At 47.7% G+C, this 21,496-nt stretch overlaps 2 protein-coding genes across 2 annotated transcripts in view; one reads left to right on the top strand and one right to left on the bottom strand.

Moving 5' to 3' along the window:
• The window catches only part of TMIE (transmembrane inner ear), a 538,092-nt gene that overhangs the window by 248,055 nt on the left and 268,541 nt on the right, over positions 1–21,496 (bottom strand). The gene's annotated exons all lie outside the window — the stretch shown is intronic.
• Positions 1–21,496, top strand: part of LTF (lactotransferrin) — a 28,671-nt gene that overhangs the window by 529 nt on the left and 6,646 nt on the right. The window contains exons 2-13 of the mRNA XM_050780555.1: positions 4,745–4,908; positions 8,145–8,253; positions 8,565–8,747; positions 9,101–9,248; positions 10,185–10,240; positions 13,942–14,120; positions 14,580–14,754; positions 15,595–15,749; positions 17,218–17,308; positions 18,132–18,185; positions 19,185–19,340; positions 21,037–21,178. Of these exons, the coding sequence (XP_050636512.1) occupies positions 4,745–4,908; positions 8,145–8,253; positions 8,565–8,747; positions 9,101–9,248; positions 10,185–10,240; positions 13,942–14,120; positions 14,580–14,754; positions 15,595–15,749; positions 17,218–17,308; positions 18,132–18,185; positions 19,185–19,340; positions 21,037–21,178 (1,612 nt within the window). The remainder of the gene's footprint in view (positions 1–4,744; positions 4,909–8,144; positions 8,254–8,564; positions 8,748–9,100; positions 9,249–10,184; positions 10,241–13,941; positions 14,121–14,579; positions 14,755–15,594; positions 15,750–17,217; positions 17,309–18,131; positions 18,186–19,184; positions 19,341–21,036; positions 21,179–21,496) is intronic.

Raw genomic sequence — 21,496 nt, 5'->3', positions numbered from 1 at the left:
CTCCTCTAAACCGGGTCGGGACACGCCTAGCTCTCCGCAGAGCTTCTCAAAAGGCCTCCCAGGCAACTGCCGCTTTGTGTCCCCGCTATGGATTTGGTCCCCATCATATTGTGATACGCGTTTTACCTGGGAGGAAAATTAGGCTCAGAGAGGGTGAATGACTAGCTCAAGGACCCTAGTTCAGATCCTAGCTCCTGCTGTGAGACCCCAGCAAGACAGAGCCTTTATGAGACTTAGTTTCTTCACTTAAAGAAACGGCCTAACCATGGGTCCACAGGGTTGTGAGCAGGAGATGGGGCATTCATGCACCTTCCGTGGCAGAGGGGTGGGGAGGGGTGCGGAGGGGTGCAGTGCTCCTGATGGAACCCTGTGTCAGAGAGTTTGAGAGGGAAATGTGAGCCGAACAGAAGGGAAGAGTAGAAGGAAGGAAACAATTGTTAGTTCCATAACCAGGAAGGAAACAATTGTTAGTTCCATAACCAAAGTAATTTCTTGGGTGCTCAGAGGGCACTCTCCAGCGCTGCACATTAGTGAGTGCAGAGCTCCCTGCAGTGCCGGGAGGGGAAGGTCCCAGGCCTCAGCAGAAAGGGCTGTGATGGGCATCAGGACTTAGGCAGTGGGAGGGGGCATAGTGAAAGCCCAGGTGTCACACCTCCCCAGCCCAGTGCAGCCTCCACCTGTCTTATGGCATCTACCTAAGGCGGGGAGCTTCCTGGATGGAAGTGATGGCGGTGGATAGAGAGCAGCAGTGGGAGCCGGAACCCATCCATGTGCCTGCCCTTCTGGTCTCCTGCTCCAAATTCCTTCCCATGGGTGTTCGTCATCCTTCTCGTCTCTAAGACAGATTGGGACTGGCCAGGACCCGACTGTTCTCTTCCCCTCAAGCTCCCTGGCAAGTGGCCTGTTGCACAGGGTTAGGGCCACCTGGGAGGGGCAGGAGAGGAAGGAAGCCTTGCCTTCTTGGAAGGGGTCATGGGCTGTGGTCCAGGATTCTGGCTCGGAGTTGCACCGCTGGGTTTCATATTCACTTGGATCTTTGGTTGTTTGGGTGCCTACTGAGGTCTGAAGTTTGAATCCTGTAATCAATTGGGATAGTGGCCTGCACCCCAAAGTGCCATTGAAACCCTTGTCCTCCCTGAGGAAAGGGTGGCAGTTGCCCTATGGGATTCCTGCCCTGCTCCCCATGGGTGTCCAGGCTGCAGAAGTTGGGTGGGTGGGGCCAGCTGGATCTAAGCCATGTGAGCAGTGGGTGGAGGAGTCTGTCTGCTTAGCCCCCGGTGCCATGGGCTGGGAGGCACTCATGAGGTTTCCCATAAGTCTGAGCAGTCTGCCTGGGCCCTATCATGAGCTGTGTGGGTAGGTGGGGAGAGTAACTCCTGTCCTGGCCCCTGCCTTCAAGGCCAGAGCACTGCATGTCTGCCCAGAATGTAAGCTTTAGTCAGAGTCCAGCCAGGTCCGGTGAGCAGCAGTATTCACCTGACACTGAATACAAGTGCCGGGTTGAGGATTTTGGAGGGGCCAGACCCAGACCCGCTTCAGGGAGTCACACAGCTCCAGAGCTGGGAGGTAAGAGCGTGGAGACTTCACCTGGTGTTTGCAGGGCTAGGGACTGGGAATTCTGGTAGGGCGCTCAGTGGTCCTTTAGTCACCCTGGTTCAGCTCCTCTTAGGGGAAGAAATGAACCCTGCCCACAGGTTCCCATCATTGCTCAGCCCCCACCTCCACCTTGAGGCATGGTCTTCAATTTTACTCTCTCCCTTCATCCCCAGAACCCACCCATTACTAAGGTGATTTCTGATACCACCTCCCTATCCCTGCCCCCTTCTCTGTTCTCAGTGCTGTCCCCCCTCTCCACTCAGACCAGTCCTTCCCTGGTGCCTTCCTTGGCCACTGCTTCTCTGCCTGTTCTCGGGTCCCAGGTCTCAGTTCACTCTACCCCTGCCCTAGGGAGAGCTCCAGTCTCCAGCCTTTCCCATGGGTCACAGCTTCACTGCATCCTGAATAAGACCTCCCTGGATAAGCATTGGAGACTTTCCATGATCTGACCCAGACCCTTTTCTAACCCCATCTCCAACCTGTCTCTCACTTTGCCAACCTAAATAGGTAGGCTAGCCCAGTGGTAAGAGTAGGGGAGTTTAGTGCCTGACTGCTTAGGTTCAAGTCCTAGATCCAACACTTACTTATTAGCTATGGGAACTTCCACAAGCCACATAACTAGTTAAAGCCACAGTTCCCTCCCCTGGAGAACGGCGATGTTGGCAGAACTCACAATACAGACATGTATGTCTTCATTAGTTGCTATTTGTTCTCTTTTAACACATTCACCATTCTTAGCTTCCTTCTTTTGGATTTTTGCCTCTCCAGTGAGAAGTAAAATCTGGTCCTATCCGCTTACACATTCCTTGTGTGACACACAGTGCTGTGTATACAGCAGGTATCAAGTTAAAGCTTACTGGATCACAAATGGCTGCATCTGATTGGGTTAATTCTCAGTGTAGGATAGTTCCATAAGGGCTTCCAAGGCAAGATTATATCCCCTGGGATTTCCCCGGGATGAGGGTGGGTGAAGGGGAGCAGCTGGGTGTCCCCAAACCCCTGCAGACTCAGCTTGGGAGTTATAGGCCTCTTGCCCACCCAAGGGCCGTGGGTGGCTCTCACCATAAGGGGATGGCTCAGAAATAGGAGGCAGCAGAGGCTGAACATTCTACCCCATAGCACATCCAAAGGGCAGAGGGCTTTTACAACTGTGTGTTTGTTTTGTTTTTTTTTTGTTTGTTTGTTTGTTTTTGTTTTTGGTAACAGCTTTACTGAGGTATATTTTATATATCATAAAAAAAACCCACCTATTTGCGTACAATTCAATGAGTTTTAGTAACCTTACCGAGTGGTGCAACCATCACCATAAATCCGTTTTAGAACACTTTTATCCCCTACAGTAAAGGTCCCTCATGTCTGTTTATAGTTAATCCTCATTTCTACCCCAGCATCAGACAACCACTAATCTATTTTCTTGTCTCTATAAATTTGCCTTTTCTGGACATTTCATACAAATGGAATCATACAGTATGTGGTCTCTTGTGTCTGGCTTCTTTCACTGAGCATAAGTGAGGCTTGTTCATGTTGTGGGGCATGTTAGTAGTTCTTTTCACTGCTGAGTAGTATTCCATTGAATGGATGTACATTCACCAGTTATTGGACATTTAGGTTGTTTCCAGTTTTCTACTGTTCTGAATAACACTACTATGAATATTCATGCACAAGCCTTTATGTACGATAGGTTTTTATAATATTTCTTTTGGCTATATGCCTAGAAGTGCAATTGCTGGGTCCTATTGGAACTTTGTGCTTTACATTTTGAGAAGCTGCCAACCTGTTTTACAAAGTGGCTGCACCATTTTACATTCTCAGCAATGTATGAGGGTTTCCACTCCTCCACATTCTCACCGATACGTGTCATTGTCTGTTTTAGCTATTATAACCTGCTTAGAGGGTGTGAAATGATATTTTCTTGCATTTTCAATTTGCATTTTTTGACTAATGATATTGAGCACCTTTTCATGTGCTTATTGTCTGTTCATATATCTTCTTTGGTAAAATGTCTGTTCTTATCATTTACCCATCAAGTATTAAATCCTTTTTGATGTTATACTATCTAGCATTATGTCCTTAATTTCATTTTTAGATTATTCTATGCTGTATGCAAAAATATGATCAATTTTTATATATTGATCTTATATCCTGTACTTGTTTGTTAATTCTAATAGTACTTTATAGATTCTTCAGTATTTTCTACATAGAAGATCATGTTATCTGAAAATAAAGTCAGTTTTACTTCTTTCTTTCCAATATGGGTGTCTTTCATTTCTTTTCTTGCCTTATTGCTGTGACTAGAATCTCTAATACTGTTAAATAGAAGAGGTGAGAGTGGACACTCTCTCATCACTCCTGATCTTAGGTGGAAAGCAGTCAGTCTTTCATTATTTTAGTATAATGTTCATTGCAGGTTTTTTGTAGATGCCTTTTATCAGGCAACCAGGGGAGTAAATTCAATGCATCTTCCTCCTTAATAGCATGGATTTGAGCAACAAAAGCAGGCTCAACAGGAGAACCAGTCTTTCTGTACAGAGTGAATGGTGGTAGCTCAGGCACACCAACCAACCGATTTGTCCCCATTGACATTGACTTACCATTTACCTCAGCTACTAACCAAGTCAGGTATATTTTCCCTTGTTCTGTTGGCATTCCCTGGGAAGACATTTACGGACAAAACAGTCTAGAGAGACCTGGATTCTCAGCTGGGCTCCGCACTGCTGAGTGGTGAGTCACTCAGCCTCCTTAGGAGCCAATTTCCACATCAGTAAAACAGGAGCAATGCCTTCTTTCCTGCCTGTCTTCCAGGTTCAAAGTTGCCAAAGCTGGTAGAAGAATTCCATAACTGATTTGAGGGATCACCATCATTTTTTAAGTAGTAGGAAACATGTCAAAGTCATAGGAATAAAAATAATCTAGAGGCACTTTCTCCTTTAATTTATTGAGAACCACAGACCTCTAGCCAATGCAGAGACCTTGTTAGTCCATCAAGATGCCTCCACTTGTGGCGAATGGCTGGACATAGCCATGAAATGGAGAGGGAAGGAGGGCAGCTGAGAGAGAGGGAGGAGTCTGGAAAACTCGTATCAGAGGGTGCAGTGGTCACTGCCTCAGTCAGTGGTTGAATCCTTACTTGTTGTCCCCTCTCTCCCAGGACTGTGTCTGGCTGCCCGTAGGAGGAGTGTTCGATGGTGCGCTGTATCCAAACCCGAGGCCACAAAATGCTCCCAATGGCAAAGGAATCTGAGAAGAGTGCGTGGCCCTCCTGTCAGCTGCATAAAGAGAGCCTCCCCCACCAACTGTATCCAGGCCATTGCGGTGAGTCAGTGCCGGGTGTTGGTTGGGACCAAGCTGAATGGAAGGGAGAGAGAAATGGAAAAACATAGAACATGGGATTTCCTTACTTCTTCTGCTTCACCTTTTGGGCAACTAAGTTGGGAGCTGTCCTCTCTCACAGGGAACCGTGCTATTTTCAGAGCAGAAAGAAAGGAGCTTAAGAGACCACGTGTGAGGAACCTGGGGCCTCCACATAAACTGTTAATAACAACTGTTCCAAAATGAAATGGAAGCACTTGTGTTTGATGAATACATAGGATCGGCAAAAAGCAAGGTTACCCAGAGAGGGAAATCCTCCAAAAGAGTCATGACCTCTAAACCCTGTGAGAAAGAAGCTTGTCCTGGTCACATTGCCACATCACATGGCTGGGGCAGGGCCTGCCAGGGTGCTGGGGGTTAGAAAGACTTTTGTCCAAGACACTTTCAGAGAGAGAGAAAAGGGTATCATGACTTGTATATGATTTATGATTCCTTTTATTTTTTGCGATGTAAGATCTACTGAAATAATTTTTACTCATTCATTCAACAAATATATTCTGTGTACCTGCTGTGTGCCATAATCATGTGTACTCAACTCCAGCAGAGTGGATAATGTATGTAAAAGTTCCCAAGGCAACTTCATAGGATTATCTTATAAATACAATGGAGTTATTAGAATACTACTTAGGGAAAAATCTAGTTTAATCAATGTTTTAGGCTATTATTTTACAACTATTACCTGCATACAAACAGTACCAGCGGCTGGGTGCAGTGGCTCACGCCTATAATTTCAGCACTTTGGGAGGCCGAGGTGGGAGGATCAACTGAGGTCAGTAGTTCAAAACCAGCCTGGCCAACATGGCAAAACCCCGTCTCTACTGAAAATACAACAATTAGCTGGGTGTGGTGGCACATGCCTGTAATCCCAGCTACTTACAAGGCTGAGGCAGGAGAATCACTTGAACCCGGGAGGGGGAGGTTGCAGTGAGCCAAGATCATGCCATTGCAGTCCAGCCTGGGTGACAAGAGCGAGACTCCATCTCAAAAAACAAAAACAAAAACAAAAAACCAGCACCACATCTCTTGCTTGTTTAAAATGCAGATTCCTAGGCTCTATTCTAACCTACTCAATCTGAATATATGTGAAAGAAGCCACAAAATCTGCCTTTTAAAATAAGATCTGTCTACGGCCATACCACCATGAATGCATCCGATCTCGTCTGATCTCAGAAAATAAGATCCCTATTTGAAAGCGGTGCTACATACCATTCATGCAAATAAAATTGAGATAGATTAAATGGTTAAAAATAAAACTTGTATTATTGAAAAACTAGGGGGCAGGTTAACTAGCAGAACTGTAGAGGAAATAGAAGTCTCTTAAACAATGAACTAAATCATGAAACAAACAGACATTCTAAAATACGGAAAATGCAATTCATAGCCCATAGAAAATATTTAAATAAAAAATTTAGAAAGCACCAGAATGGATGAATATGCACCAGCTCTGACACATGATTACTATTTACACTCTATAAAAGAATAACTCAAGGCCGGGCGCGGTGGCTCATGCCTGTAATCCTAGCACTTTGGGAGGCCAAGGTAGGTGGATCACGAGGTCAGGAGATCAAGACCATCCTGGCTAAGATGGTGAAAACCTGTCTCTACTAAAAATACAAAAAAAAAAAAAAAAAAAAAAAAAAGTTAGCCGGGTGTGGTGGCACACTCCTGTAGTCCCAGCTACTCGGGAGGCTGAGGCAAGAGAATCGCTTTAACTTGGGAGGTGGAGGTTGTGGTGAGCTGAGATGGTGCCACTGCACTTCAGCCTGGGTGACTCCGTCTTAAAAAAAATAAATAAAAGAATAACTCAAATTGGAAAAAATGTAAAATCATAGAAGAAAAATGATATGAACAGAGTTACTAGTAAGAGGGAATTCATGATTAATAAAAAATACTTGTGAGATGTTCCCCTTACTAATCAGACCTGAGCAATTTGTTAGTACTCAAATTTTCTATAGTAATAACAGCTAACGAATGATAGCCTGTCCTGCTGGTGATTCAAGAGTGAAGCTGGTCCTCACGGGCAGTGCCATTCTGAGTTGGTATTATAAGTCTTCTGGAAGCAGAACGGCAACGGCAGCCGGAGTCACGGGGAGAAACGTGCTCCTCATCTGGGGGATTCCACCCTCAGGTGCCTACCCAAGGACACAAGTGGTCACAAGGAAAAATACTGAGGACAAAGATATTCATGAAAATACAATCTTCATAGGCAACAGTTAGAAATAAACCCAAGTGCTAAACATTGGGGGAAATTATTCAATACATGATAGAATACCCACATTATGAGAAAACATTATGCTGTCAACAAAATCAATAAAGGCTCTGCAGAAGTTAGAAAATGTATCCAGTTTTAGATGAATAAGCAGTCCACAAAATCTGATGTATTCCGGGGGTCCCCACCACCTGGCTGCGGACTCGTACTGGTTGATGGCCTGTTAGGAACTAGGCCTCAGAGCAGGAGGTGAGTGGCCGGCTAGTGAGCCTGACTGCCTGAGCTCCACCTCCTGTCAGATCAGCAGCGGCATTAGATTCTCATAGGAGTGTGAACCCTATTGAGAACTGAGCATGCGAGGGATCTGGGTTGCACTACCTGTGAGAATCCAATGCCTGATGATCTGAGGTGGAACAGTTTCATCCCAAAACCATTCCCCATCTGTCTGTGGAAAAATTACGTTCCCTGAAACTGGTCCTTGGTGGCAAAAAAGTTGGGGACTGTGGATCTATCCCACATTGCAAACCAAAGAAATACGTAATCATGTGGGAAGCAATGTGCAGAAATGGAGGAACATGGTTTCTTAGGATACTTTTAGGATATCTTAATAACCATATTTTCTATCCAATAAAACAGAACTTAAATGAATATAGAGCAAAAATAGAAAGCATCTAGAACAAACAACTTCCAATATAGATGACTGTGAAGGGTGTGATCAGGAGAGTGACACAGGCAGGCAGAGGAGAAAGAGGGCAGGCGCCGGACTCAGGAGTCAGAGAGCTGGTGCTCACTGTCCCGAAACAGGAGTCCTTGGCTCTCACCATCTCTCATAGGAAGTGAGTGGATGTGATGGAAAGCGGACCCCTTTGACGACCCTTCCAGCCGTGGAGACTTTCTGAGGTCCTGAAGTCCCACTTGCTGGGTTTGGGTGAGTTTTCTGCTGAAGCCGGTCTGGCCTCTTTACTTTCAGGCAAACAGGGCCGATGCTATGACCCTTGATGGTGGTTTGATGTATGAAGCAGGCCTGGCCCCCTACAAACTGCGACCTGTAGCAGCGGAAGTCTACGGGACCGAAGAAAGTGAGTTCTGCCTGGGGACCCAGATGCCATGGTGGGCCCAGCCTGTGCCCTGAGCTCTGTGGATTGGGGGTTGGGGAACATGTGGAGGTGGAGTCTTGGTCACATCACACATGCAGGGAATGGAGTCGCTGGGCTCTGGGCCAGATGAAGGCCATTTCTCCTGATGCTGACCCATGACAGGAGGACACACGTGAACTGTGAGGAAACTGCAGCATAGCGTTCCCCCTTCCCACTGGAGAGTTTTCAGGGTGAGTTGTTTTTGTCCCTCTTGTCCAGGCTAAGAGCTTTCAATTCCATCTGCCCCTTTGCAGAGCCACGAACCCACTATTATGCCGTGGCTGTGGTGAAGAAGGGCGGCCGCTTTCAGCTGAACGAACTGCAAGGTCTGAAGTCCTGCCACACAGGCCTTAACAGGACCGCTGGGTGGATTGTCCCTATAGGGATGCTTCGTCCATTCTTGAACTGGACGGGTCCACCTGAGGCCATTGAGGCAGGTAAGATGGTTGGGGTATAGTGAGTGACCTCAGGCAGGGGGCTCTACTCCAGTTGTAAGCACAGACCACACAGATCATGCAGGTGAAAGTGTGGGATGAATCAAGGTGGGGGTGAGACTGGCCGGCTTGTAACATCCTGCCGGCAGGATCTGTTACTCCAGCAGCCCTTGGGAGGCACAGCTGAGTCTGCTGTCGGCAGAGGTGCATGTCTCGAGCTCCCAACCCCAGGACAGAGGCTCTCCTGCAGGGGTGGAGGAAGGAGCCCTGCCCACGGGGACCTCAGGATGGGAGGTGTAACCCGCTGTGGCCTGGGCTGGCTCACACTCTGTGGTCCACTTCTCTGTGTTTAACAGCTGTGGCCAGGTTCTTCTCAGCCAGCTGTGTTCCCGGTGCAGATAAAGGACAGTTCCCCAACCTGTGTCGCCTGTGTGTGGGGACAGGGGAAAACAAATGTGCCTTCTCCTCCCAGGAACCGTACTTCGGCTACTCTGGTGCCTTCAAGTGAGTGACCCTGTCCCCTTCTCTTCAGTGGCCAAGTGTTCTGTGGCTTCAGGCCGGGAGTCTTTTTCTCTGGCCCCACATAAAGCCCAGCCTGCTCTCGGGGACCAGAGAGGAGGTCTGGTTCTCCTACTGCTGTGTGTCCAACAAGAGTGCAGGCCTGCCCAGTGTGTGTTCCCCTCCAGCCTTCCGGGCCCACCCTTGCCCCCCACCTCTCACCAGCCCCCCGGGCAGTCACTGTGGCTGTGGGCCCTCCTGTCACCTCAGAGAGCCCTGAATCCAACTTGGCTCCCGTGTTGTCCTGGGTTCCTCATACTAATTTCTGCCCCCTCCCTAACCACAGCAGGACTGAAGGCTTCTTGTCATGAGATGTGCAGTCCTGGCTCCTGGTTGGGCAGGACCGCTGTAGTGTCCAGGCTGATGTCCTTCTACCCACCTGGGCCTCTCCCCACAGCTGAAGGACAGTGAGCAATGCCTGAGTCGCCCGCATCCTCTGCCCCCACACAGAAGCTGAGCTCCCCCTTTTCCCATTCTGTCTGCTGGCGCTAGGTGTTTTTGCAGAGGGGGGCCTCTGCGCTTCCGCACTGGCCAGGGCACACCTGCACGCTCAGTCCTGAGGGAAAGAGTCAGATGAACAGGGATGCTAAGCCTTTACCCTCTTGGGTAGAGGCTTCAAAACTCTCTTGTATATAGAAAAAAAGTTTTGTCCTCTTAGCCCTCGAAGCAGAAGATGGGGGCCTCTGGACAGCACCTGAGCCCTTCTTCAGAATCCACCTGGAGGGAGCCCCTACCTTCCCAGCTGGGATGCCCCAAAGCCTCAGAGCCCTGCCCCACAGGGAGTGGAAACCCACAGGTGCTGAGTGCCAGGGTTGCTGTTCCACAGGCAGGGGCCGGGAAGGGGCTGCCCGTGCTTACCCCTGATGCTTTCTCTTTTCACAGGTGTCTGAGAGACGGCGCTGGAGACGTGGCTTTTATCAGAGAGAGCACAGTGTTTGGTAAGAGCAGGGTGATGAGCTGTGGGTACTGCCCCTTTTATCTTACCTGATCATGACTCTGACCTTTGAGCTAATTAGATTCCGAAGTTCATGGCAGACCATTTTCAAGATTCCTACAGGGCACAGTTCTGATTTTATGAGCTGTCATATTTTAAATGATCAGGTTTCTTTAAACCTCCTGTACCCACTGCCTTTCTCTTCCCCTCATAGACACCCACGCCAAGGTGCTTGGCAATGCATCCTCCAAGACGTATGTGCTTGTGCAGAATAGATCGTGCTGGTTTGTGTTTCTGGTTTCTGAGTTCATAGAGGTTTTAGCGAGCATTAGAAACCCTGCTGCTTGGGTTTTCTGCTCAGCATTTTGTTTTAGAGATTTATCAGTATTGTTGTATACGCGTCTAGCTCAAGGGTCCTAATAGTTGAGGAATATTCCGTGGAATAAGTCCACATTTTACCTCTCTGTCACCATAGTGATGGACAGAGGTTGTGCTCTCTTTTCCTCTACCACATGTAGCCACATGACTGATACCTTCACATGTGTTCCTTACTGTCCTGCTGGACAGTGTCCCTCCTGGACCTATACTAAAGCACAACTGATGTAGAGGGTGAACACACTGCACCCAGGACCAGTGGACATAAGCCCACTACATTCCATGCAAGACCAATAGAGACAGAGACAGAGCTACCATATTCCAACAAGGACCACCAGAGAAAGCAACAGATACCCACGTTCACTCAGGACCATCAGAGACACACCCCACATCCACCCAGGACCACCAGAGAAAGAGACAACACCCACATTCACCCAGGACCGTCAGAGACAGACCCTGCATTCATCAGAGGCCACCAGAACCAGGCCTCCACATGCACCCAGGGCCACCAGAGACAGACCCCACATGCACCCAGTATTGTTAGGCTGCTGTCTAGAAGGACAGTCTGCAAGTGTTCTAATTTTCCCACAACTTCACTTAGAAGTATTTTTTGACTTTCATAGTTTTGTCCGAATGATGGTTGTAATGCAATAGATAGTTCGTTGTTGATTTTAATTTTCTTTTCTCTAACATCTGGTGAGTTTGATCATCTCAACCTATTTGCTAGCAGTTTGGGCTTCCCTTTCTTATTTTGTGACATTTGACTACTTTTTAAATTGAGTTTCACATCTTGTTTCTGCATGATTTTGATTCAAGGACAGAAGTTCCTTCTATCTAGGTATCAAACCATTGCTGATTTTAAACTTCAGTAAAATCTTTTCTCAGTCAAAAATCTGACAACGGTAGTCTTTGTTGATCAAAAATCCTTGATATTGATAAGGTCAAATCCACAAGCCTCGCCCTGTTGGTTTGTAGTTTTGAGGTCTTTCAAAGATGCCCTTCTTCACACCCAAATCATAATTATTTCCTACAATAAGATTTGAAGATCCCCGTCCTCATCTATGTATATGTGCTCTACCTAGAAAATCAGATATGGATTTGGCTTTTGCATTTTATCCCCTTTACAGTGAGGCGATTTTCCTTACAATAAAAACTATACAAAATTATCTTTTTCCTACTGATATGTGAGGCCAATTCTACACCAAGTTTGTATATATCTGAGTGGACCAGTTTCTGAGCTATTTTGTTTCATTGGTGTATTTGCATTTTTTCTGCTTTTGATATTGTGACTTACATGGGTCTTACTATCTGGTGGAGAGAACAGAGAGAGAGAGAGAGAGAGAGAGAGAGAGAGAGAGAGAGAGAGAGAGAAGCCAGTGAGAGGAAGAGAGAGAGAATGAGAGAGACCTCCTTCTCCCCTCTCACTTTATTATTCCTTTTCAAATATACTGAGCTAAAACTTCAGAATTATTTTGTTGAATTTCTGGAAATTTTGATTGGAATTGTATTGAATTTGAATTGTTCCATGAAAAATCAGCATATTTATAACATTAAGTTGTCCAGTCCATGGTGATGCTAAATTTCCCCCATTTGATCACACTTCTTTTTAGCTTCTTTGATAGAACTAAATTTTTCCTTTATGAGTCTGATGTGTCTTTGTGGGAGGCTAATTATAAGCTACTTAATGGTTTTAGTTGCTATTGTAACATCTTACAGTTCATATTGGTTTCTATTTGGTTATTGTTAATGAGGATAACATCAGATTTTTGTAGGTTGCTCTTATAACTTGTTACTCCTCTGAACTCCCTTGTTAGTTGTATTAGTTTCTGTTGGTTTTGTTGTTTTTTTTGTAGATAATTATATCATCTTTTTAAATGAGAGTTTGTCTTTTTCCTTCCAGTGTTTATATCTCCCATTTCTTTTGTAAATTGTGTGATCCAGTTGTCTAGAATTGTGTTGGCATTGTACTAGTGGGCATCCTTGCCTTGTTCCTGATTTTGCGGTGAATGTCTAAATTTTCTTCTTTTAGTAAGATTTTTGCTGTAGATATTTTGATTAATGGCATTTATCAAGTCAATAACTTATGGCCCGGCGTGGTGTCTCACCCCGTAATCCCAGCACTTTGGGAGACTGAGGGTGGATCACATGGGGTCAGGAGTTCGAGACCAGCCTGGCCAACATGGTGAAACTTCATCTTTACTAAAAATACAAAAATTGACTAGGCATGAGGGCGTGGGCTTGTAATCCCAGCTACTCGGGAGGCTGAGGCAGGAGAATCTCTTGACTCCAGGAGATGGAGGCTGCAGTGAGCTGAGATTGTACCACTGCATTCCAGGCTGGGCAACAGAGTGATACTCAGTCTTCAAACAAACAAATAAACAAACTAACAAAAAGGTTACCGGTTCTATCTATCACTATTTTTCTGAGACTGAAGAAAAGCATACACACACACACAAATAGATGTTGAACACATAAATGGTCCTTCTGCGTCTATTGAGATGAAGATGATCTCATGGTTTTCTTCCATTAAATGCAGATTACTTTAGTTTTTTTTTTTTTTTTGATGTTCAGCCATTCTTTTGTTAATAGAATAAACTGATAAGCCTTCATCCCAATCTGTTAGTTTTTTAAGTACTCTGTGAGACTGAGTTAGCTACTACGTTATTTATAAGTTTTGCATTTATGTTCGTAAGTAAAATAAACCTTTAATTCTTCCCTCCTGTACTTTCTCTAATTTTGACATCAAGGTTGTACTAATCTCACAAAATGACTCGGACAAGTTTTTTTTTAATCACTTTACACATTCTGAAGCAATTTATATATGATCTTCCACATTTGCCTGAACTCACTCATGAAACCATTCTTTCCCTTCTTTTGATATACTCAGTGTTGGGAAGTGACTCACCTTCCTGCCTTATTTCCTGCCTTATCAACATTTTTGTCATTTTTATTCTTCCCAGAGATGTGGGTAAGGGAGTAACCCTTGGTGGCCCCCTGGGCTTGTCTCTACAAAGTGACTTTTCCAGGCAGAGATGCTGCAGAAACAGACGGGTCTGGTTTGGCCTTTCTGACCTGCAGGGGAACCGCAGGGCGCCCTGAGTGATTTAGGAAGAGGATCACACTTCGGCTGCCCCCTGAGGCTTTTGGGGCACTACCTTTACCTTTCTGAGTGTTCTGGAGCAAATCCCTGCCTTTCTGACCCTCAGTTTTGTGAGTTGTGCAAGACGTCTCCCCAAACTCAAAATTCCGTGGGGAGAAGGAGAACTACAGTTCGTGGGTACTGCTGGAGTTGGCTCATCTAGGCTCCCTCCCACCTCCCCTTCCCTGCAGAGGACCTGTCAGACCCGGCTGAAAGGGACAATTATGAGCTGCTCTGCCCAGACAATACTCGGAAGCCAGTGGACAAGTTCAAGGAGTGCCACCTGGCGCGGGTCCCTTCTCATGCCGTTGTGGCACGAAGTGTGAACGGCAAGGAGGACGCCATCTGGGAGCTTCTCCGCCAGGCACAGGTATCTTCACCCACAGTCCTCCCCACTTGCTTGGATTTGGGGGGCGGGGGGCAAGGTTCCTTACTTCCCTGACTTCTGCCACTCTAGAAGTCCTGTAGCCTTGCTGCAGGATAGCACACTAATGCAATGGGCTGCTTGCCCAGGCTGTACTCTGGACAGCAGAAGCAATGAAACTCCTGCCACACCGACTGACAGTGTCTTATGATGGGAGCAGAAGCAGGGGGTGGTCAATGCAATCTTCTCAGAGCCCTAAGGTGCTTGAACCTCAGCAACTCTTCAAAGAATGAGCCATAGGTGCTGGGTCTCCGGGACGGCACGAGTCCCTCTGCAGGAGGGTCGCAACTGAGGCTCCTGCTCTCAGTTAGAATGATCCCAAAGCTCCAGATACTCTTTTTTAACATCTTTTTTGTTTCCTCCATATTTACCATTGACACCATAATTCTATTTTTTCTTAATTAGGAGAAGTTTGGAAAGGACAAGTCACCAGAGTTCCAGCTCTTTGGCTCCCCGAGAGGGCAGAAGGATCTGCTGTTCAAGGACTCCGCCATCGGGTTTTCGAGGGTCCCCCTGAGGATCGATTCTGGGCTGTACCTTGGCTCTGGCTACTTGACTGCCATCCAGAACTTGAGGAAAAGTGCGTGAGCCCAGGAGGGTCCTGAGGGCCGCCTGGCGCGGTCTTCTACTTCCCAGCAGGTGGCCCTACTTCGTGGTGGTCACTGCTTTTCCCAGCCACTGTGGGGTCATCGTGGAGGTTTGATGCAGGTGTGGGTGTCTTCTGTGAATGAGGTCAGGTGTCTCTAAGAGAATAGTCTGGCCACCCGATCAGTGCACACCAGGCTCCCCAGGCTTGGCAGAAAAATCAATTTGCCTCCTATTAAGTGAGAAACATGAACATGAACCAAGAGAGCCAGGACCCCTTCTGGATGAATCCGGAGGCCTGGTGGAACACCCCCACTTCCCAGGCCCAGGCCTTGAACTTAGTTGGGGACACCATGGTGGGGGAACTCAGCTATGGCTCCTCCTCTGATAGGGGGCTGGGAGTGGGAGTCTGGGGGAACCCAGAGGCTGCACTGTAGTTATTGGTGGTGATTGCAGGTATTAGGGGAAGTCAGGGCTGGGCTCAAGGTCCCCTAGGCCATCTCTTGGCGCTTTCACTGGTCTCTGGGTCATGGAGCTTTTATCCTTAGAGACAGACACAATAGGCACCTCCTGACACTAAAGATTAATGGATAGATTAGAATCCAGGGAACTTCTCCAAAGGAACAGAAACAGGAAACACAGGGAGCTCTGTGGGCCTGAAGAAGGCGCTTGGAACTGAGAAGTGGAGGAGGAGAGGGCATGGGTCCACACGTCCCCACATCTACTGTAGCTCCTGTCCCAGGGAGGGTCTGGGCAGGACCCTGGCTCTGGGGAGGTTGGACAACCTGGCAAGGTTCAGGTTGCCCGGCCCAACCTGCGGTCTTCCCTCTGGCAGGTGAGGAGGAGGTGGCTGCCCGGCGTGCGCAAGTCGTGTGGTGTGCAGTGGGCCAGCAGGAGCTGGAAAAGTGTGACCAGTGGAGTGCCCTGAGCGAAGGCAATGTGAACTGCTCCTTGGCCTCCACTGCGGACGACTGCATCGCCCTGGTGCTGGTAGGGGTCTCCGTCCCAGGGGTGGGCGGCTGGCCCTGTGGAAGACCCAGGGCCTGAGCATCTGCTTAAAGTGAAGTCAGCAGTCAAAGAGGTCACATGGGCCCGAATGAGGCAGGGACACCTGGAGGGTGTGCTCAGGGACATGCACCGTTTTAGGTTCAAAAAGCAGTTTACTGTGAGTTTCCCACTCCTCTGATTACAAGAACAACTCAGGATTATTGTAAGGAATTTGGAAAATATGGAAAGGTATGATGTAAAAACAACAACAAACCCCCCAAACCACCTGTGATCTCACACAGAGGGACAGACATGGTTAAAGTCTGGCTAATTCTCCATTCCAGTATTTCTCTGTGTGTCTACAGGTATGCATGCAACAATAATGAAGTGTTTCAGTGATGTTGTTTTTAAGCCCTTTTCACTAAACAGCATATAATGGACATTCTTCCACATGAATGTTTACTCTTAGAAAACATTAATTTTTCTTTTTTTTAAAGAGAAAGATTCTTGATCTGTCACCCAGGCTGGAGGGCAGTGGTACTACCACAGTTCACTGCAGCCTGGAACTCTTGGGCTCAAGTGATCCTCCCATCTCAGCCTCCCAAGTAGCTGGAGCTACAGGCATACGCCACCATGCCTGCATTATTATTATTATTATCATTATTTTTGCAGCAACAGAGTCTCGCTTTGTTGCCCAGGCTTGTGTTGTCTTGAACTCCTGGGCTCAAGCAATCTTCCTGCTTCGGCCCCTCAACGTGCTGGGATTACAGGTGTGAGTCATAGCACTCAGACGAAAACATTTTTTAAACATGCTTCCAGGGTATCTTTTATGTGAATACGGCTCAGTTTAGTCATGCTCCCATTCCTCTTTGTCCCTTACTTTGCTATTATCAATAACCCTGTGGTGAGCATTCTTGAGTAGAGATCTTTGTCCACATCTTTATTTTTAATATAGTTGTAAAAAATATTACTGGGCCAAAGAGGTCATTTCATACTCCTAATGAGTCCATGACCCTGTGTTGCAGTCTGGACTTGTTCATTCTGGTGGTGGGCCAATATGATGGCTTCAGCTTATGTGTTGGACAACTTCTGTGTAGCGCTTGGAGTGCAATGAGTTCAGATTAGATGAAGCCAGCTGTTCCCATCAGTGTCCTCAGTGAGTGAGACTGCTCCAGGAGGGTGTCCCCAAAGTGCCAGGGGGCACAGAAAAGGTTTTGCTCAGAGGACAGAGGATTAGTGCAAGCTGTGCCTGGTCTTTCCAGTTGAATTGATAGCCCAGAAAGCAGGCAGGGCTGCGAGAGAATTAGAGGTGCACATGGTGTTCCCTCTGGGTGCTCAGTTCGAACAATCCATCTCTTTCTGCTGTTTCACTGGTCACCTGACAGAAAACCATTCTCTCAGAGAGCTGTACAGACAGGCAGGATGAGATGCAGCCTCCCTGTGGTGCTGGAGATCTGCTCTGTCTTTGCAGAAAGGAGAAGCTGATGCCATGAGTTTGGATGGAGGATATGTGTACACTGCAGGCAAATGTGGTTTGGTGCCTGTCCTGGCAGAGAACTACAGTAAGTGGAGTTAGCATTCTCTGGTGTATTCCCTCTGGGTCATGGGAGTGGGGCAATGAGTAATCCCATTCGATGAATGCAGGTGAAACGTTATCATGGACAGATACATTCAAAAGGGAGAATCCGGGAAAGAAGAAGGGAAAGGGGCCGTGTCATCCACAAAGGCCTATTGTGTTCAGAACTAACAAGGGACAGATTGGTTTTATCTTCTTAATTTTCAGAAGATCTTAGTGAATGATAACATACAAACAGAGAAGTGCACATAAATGTACAACTCATTACACTTCACACACTATACAGTCCGTGCACTCGGGCCCAGATCAAACATGCGCAAGTTTCAGAAGCCCCCTGTGTCCTCCTGTCCCCCGCCCCCTTACTCCTACAAGGGAAGCCTCTCTCCTGACTTCTGAGGGTGCAGGTCTAAGTTGGTCTATGTTTTAAACTTCACGTTAAAGGAGTTGCACAGCATGTGTGTGTGTGTTTTTTTTGTCTGGTTTCTCTTGCTCATCTTTATGCATTTCATCCACCTAAGCGTGTAGTTGCAGACTGTTCAGTCTCGTCACTGTGTGAGTCTACTGTGATTATTCAGTCATTTGAGTGTGAACGGGCATTTGAGTAGTTTCCAGTTGGTGGCTGTTGTGAATAGTGCTACTGTGCATCTCTGTGCCATGTCTTTTGGTGAATATATAGACGCATTTCTCCTGCATGGAACTGCTGGGACGGTCTCTTTGGACTTGATTCTGCATCATTGAGATTTAAAAGTTTGTGGCTTCTCACTACATCTGAATGGATAATGATGTCTTGCTTGTCTTTATTCTTTCAGAACCCCAACAAAGCAGTGGCCCTGATCCTAACTGTGTGGATAGGCCTGTGGAAGGTGAGTTGGCATTAGCCACTTTCAGGGTCAAGGATAAGTTTTGTTGCTGGAAGAGGAAGTGGTGGGAACTGTAAAAAATAGAAAGAATTGCAGCCCTAGAAGCTGTAGGGCTTCTAGGAGCCATAATTTTAAGGGTGCAAATAATTCACAGAGGAGTAGTTTCAATGAATGTTTATATTGACCTTCACACTTGGCAAAGAACATCCATATAGTCCCTCATTGTGTCCTGGTCATGGACTAGGGAGTGCTACCTCCCCCCTCATGGGGATGAGGAAACAGTGGCACCGACAGACCCCAAGTGCCCAGGATCTCACTCACAGCCACAGGTAATACTGTGGTAGATCCTGGTCTTGACCCAGGGTCCCTCGTGTCAGATCCAGTGCTCTCTGCACTACTCCCCCTGCCCACTAGAGCTGGTGCTTGCTCAGTTTCAGAAGAGACTTGCCCTTGGTGGGTGTCTGTCAGATGCATTCTCTCAGGAGGACAATGGCAACCATGTTGAGTTCAACCGGTACAGGACTGGTTCAGACTCACCTCAGGCCGGTCCCTGGAGAAATGCGCCCCTGCACCCACACAGCAGTTGCTCGGCTGGATGTGGGTGCTCTTGCCTGATGCACACTGTGGTTGGTGATTTATGTACTGTTGGGGTCACTCTTGTTGTTTATAGTGTTTGTTGCTTTAGAAGCTACCACCGAGAGACGCGTTGCTGGTTTGTAACTCAGGGACATTGTGTGGCTGGTTGAAGACAGTCCCCTGTAATCACTAAAAGAATCAGCTTTTCTTACTGTTTTATTTCATAGCTCAAATCAATCTCGCCTTAACGTAAGGCAGCAGCTTATGCTTTCTCGGTCTACCTGAAAAGTCCAGTTCTTTGTGGGAATCATTGCCTGGTGATGCTTCGTGGGCTGTTTTGGCCTGGGCTGCAGACAGCTCCGCTGGAATCCATATGCCGGGCCTCCTGGAGGTTAAGGCTTGTTTTTCTGTCATCTGTTATGCCAGGATATCTTGCCGTGGCGGTGGTTAGGAATTCAGACGCTGGCCTTACGTGGAACTCTCTGAAAGGCAAGAAGTCCTGCCACACCGCTGTGGACAGGACTGCAGGCTGGAACATCCCCATAGGCCTGCTCTTCAACCAGACGGGCTCCTGCAAATTTGGTAAGGAGTCCCAGAGACGCGGTGGGTAGGCCACCCTGGGGGGTAGGCACATTGTGCTGTGGAACCTTAGCAAAGGGAGGGGAGGGATTTGCAGGCTGATAGTGGCCTGCAGGCCTCTTCTGACATAAGGAAATTCCCCCTGTGGCTGCCCCCTGGAGGTGTGGGTGCACTCGGGGTTTCCCTGCACAGCACTTCCCATGCCCCACTCACCCTACCCCAAGATTAAAGATCGGAATATCTGCCTATTTCGCTGCACCCTAAGAATATAAATGCAAGTTCCAAGATGTACAAATGCTTTTTAGCTCTTGGAGCTCCAGACCTAAATTCCTCTTAAACTCTGGCTTCTTAGCTTGGGGAAGGGTGTCTGCCTGCCTCATGAAAGGTGACTCCTGTTACTAAGCAAAACTGACTGCTTACTCTACACAGCAAAGGAGCCTGAATAAGACCTCAAGAGTCCGGCTCCACCTGCTTCTGGAGTTTTCTCTCCCCACCACACCCCGCACTCATCTTAGTCAGCATAAGCCATGCCTTGCCTGCTGCAGGCCCTGTGGCATGGTGTGTAGCACATCCTCAATGAGACTCCCCTCTTGTATGGGCGTCTCCTAGAGCAGGGGCTCCACTGCATGGGCTTTGATCCTGGCTGGGGCAGGCTTTCACATGGCTCTGCTCCTCACCAGCTCCACGGTAGCCTCTGAGCTGTAGGGAAACTGCCAGGATGGGGTGGGAACCCCCAACTTTTCCCGAGGTTGACACATAGTGTGGTTCTTCCAGCAGCACGGGTTGTGGGAGTCTGATAATGGGTGACATTTGCTCAGTGGGGCAGAGCTTTCTTGTCACCTTTGTTTATTCTTTCTTGGGTTAAATCATACAATGAGTGAATTCAGATCAGGTTCAGCTGCAAGGAACAGAAAACTCCTGAAATAGGAGAGGCTTAAACAAGACAGAAGTTAATTTCTGTGTCATGTAGTCCAGAGGTGGTTTGCCTAGGGCCGGTATTAAGACAATGTGGTGTCTGGAACCTGGGCTTTCATCATCGGGCTACTCTGCCATTTGTATGGCTTCTGTGCTCAAGGTTACCTCATGGCCTACATTGCATCTGTAAATCCAGTCCCTGCTTCTGCATTCCATGTGCAGGATGAAAAAAGAGAAGAGAGGGCAAAAGGCATGTACCAATTGTCTTTCAAGGATGTTTCTAAGAAGCTGGCACCCAACTCTCCTGCTGACATTTCACTGGCCAGTAGCTACCCATATACCCATAAGAGCCCCAGGGAGTCTGATAAGTCTAGTCTTTATACCAAAGGGCCAGGCACCCAGATACAAAGCAGGGTTTCCATTACTGATGAAAACAAAATCAGGTCCTGGACTAGGCAACTCACAGGCTCTGATGCACACGGCCACCATGGTCATGAGCTGAGTCCCCAGCAAGAGGCTGTGATGATGGGACCCTCCAGGCAGCCACAGCTGTCATCCCCAGACTTAGTTGGGAGTCCATCAGTGCCTACAGTCTGAATGAAGCTTTTCTGCTGGGTCCTATGTTGGTGACAACATGTCGCTTTGTGATGGTGAGTGTGTTCTATCCAGACTGCTGTCTTGGGGAGTCTAATGGATGGAAACCAACCTGCATCAGCTGTTAGGTAAAGGCTGCTTGTGTGGACTCAGGTTGGAAGAGCTGACTCCCTACGTTCCTTCTCTCCAGATGAATACTTCAGTCAAAGCTGTGCCCCTGGGGCTGACCCGAGATCTAATCTCTGTGCTCTGTGTATTGGCAATGAGCAGGGTGAGGATAAGTGCGTGCCCAACAACAATGAGAGATACTACGGCTACACTGGGGCTTTCCGGTGAGTCTGTGACTGAGCTCCATCAGGATGGGGCCTCATCTCATCCCTCAGCATGTTGGCATTGCAGTTCTAAGGGGCCAGATGTGACCTGTCACAGCTGAGTGGGGGCTCATGGGTGGCCCCAGTGAGAGCAGTCCCCACCACACCCACCGCCCCAGAGAGTGGAGGCTGGCACCAGGGCTGTCTCACCTCAGCTCCACAGTGCTTCTCCCTGTGGCTTTGAGCCAAGATCAACAGCAGTAGCCTCAATAGCCTCGTCCTGAAAATCCAATGGGTAGAGTGTGGTGTCCTAAGTGCTTTCTACAGTTCCATTTGTGG

This window comes from Macaca thibetana, chromosome 2 (assembly GCF_024542745.1).
Source record: "Macaca thibetana thibetana isolate TM-01 chromosome 2, ASM2454274v1, whole genome shotgun sequence".
Taxonomy (NCBI): domain Eukaryota; kingdom Metazoa; phylum Chordata; class Mammalia; order Primates; family Cercopithecidae; genus Macaca; species Macaca thibetana.
This window is presented reverse-complemented; position numbering and strand designations above follow the sequence as displayed.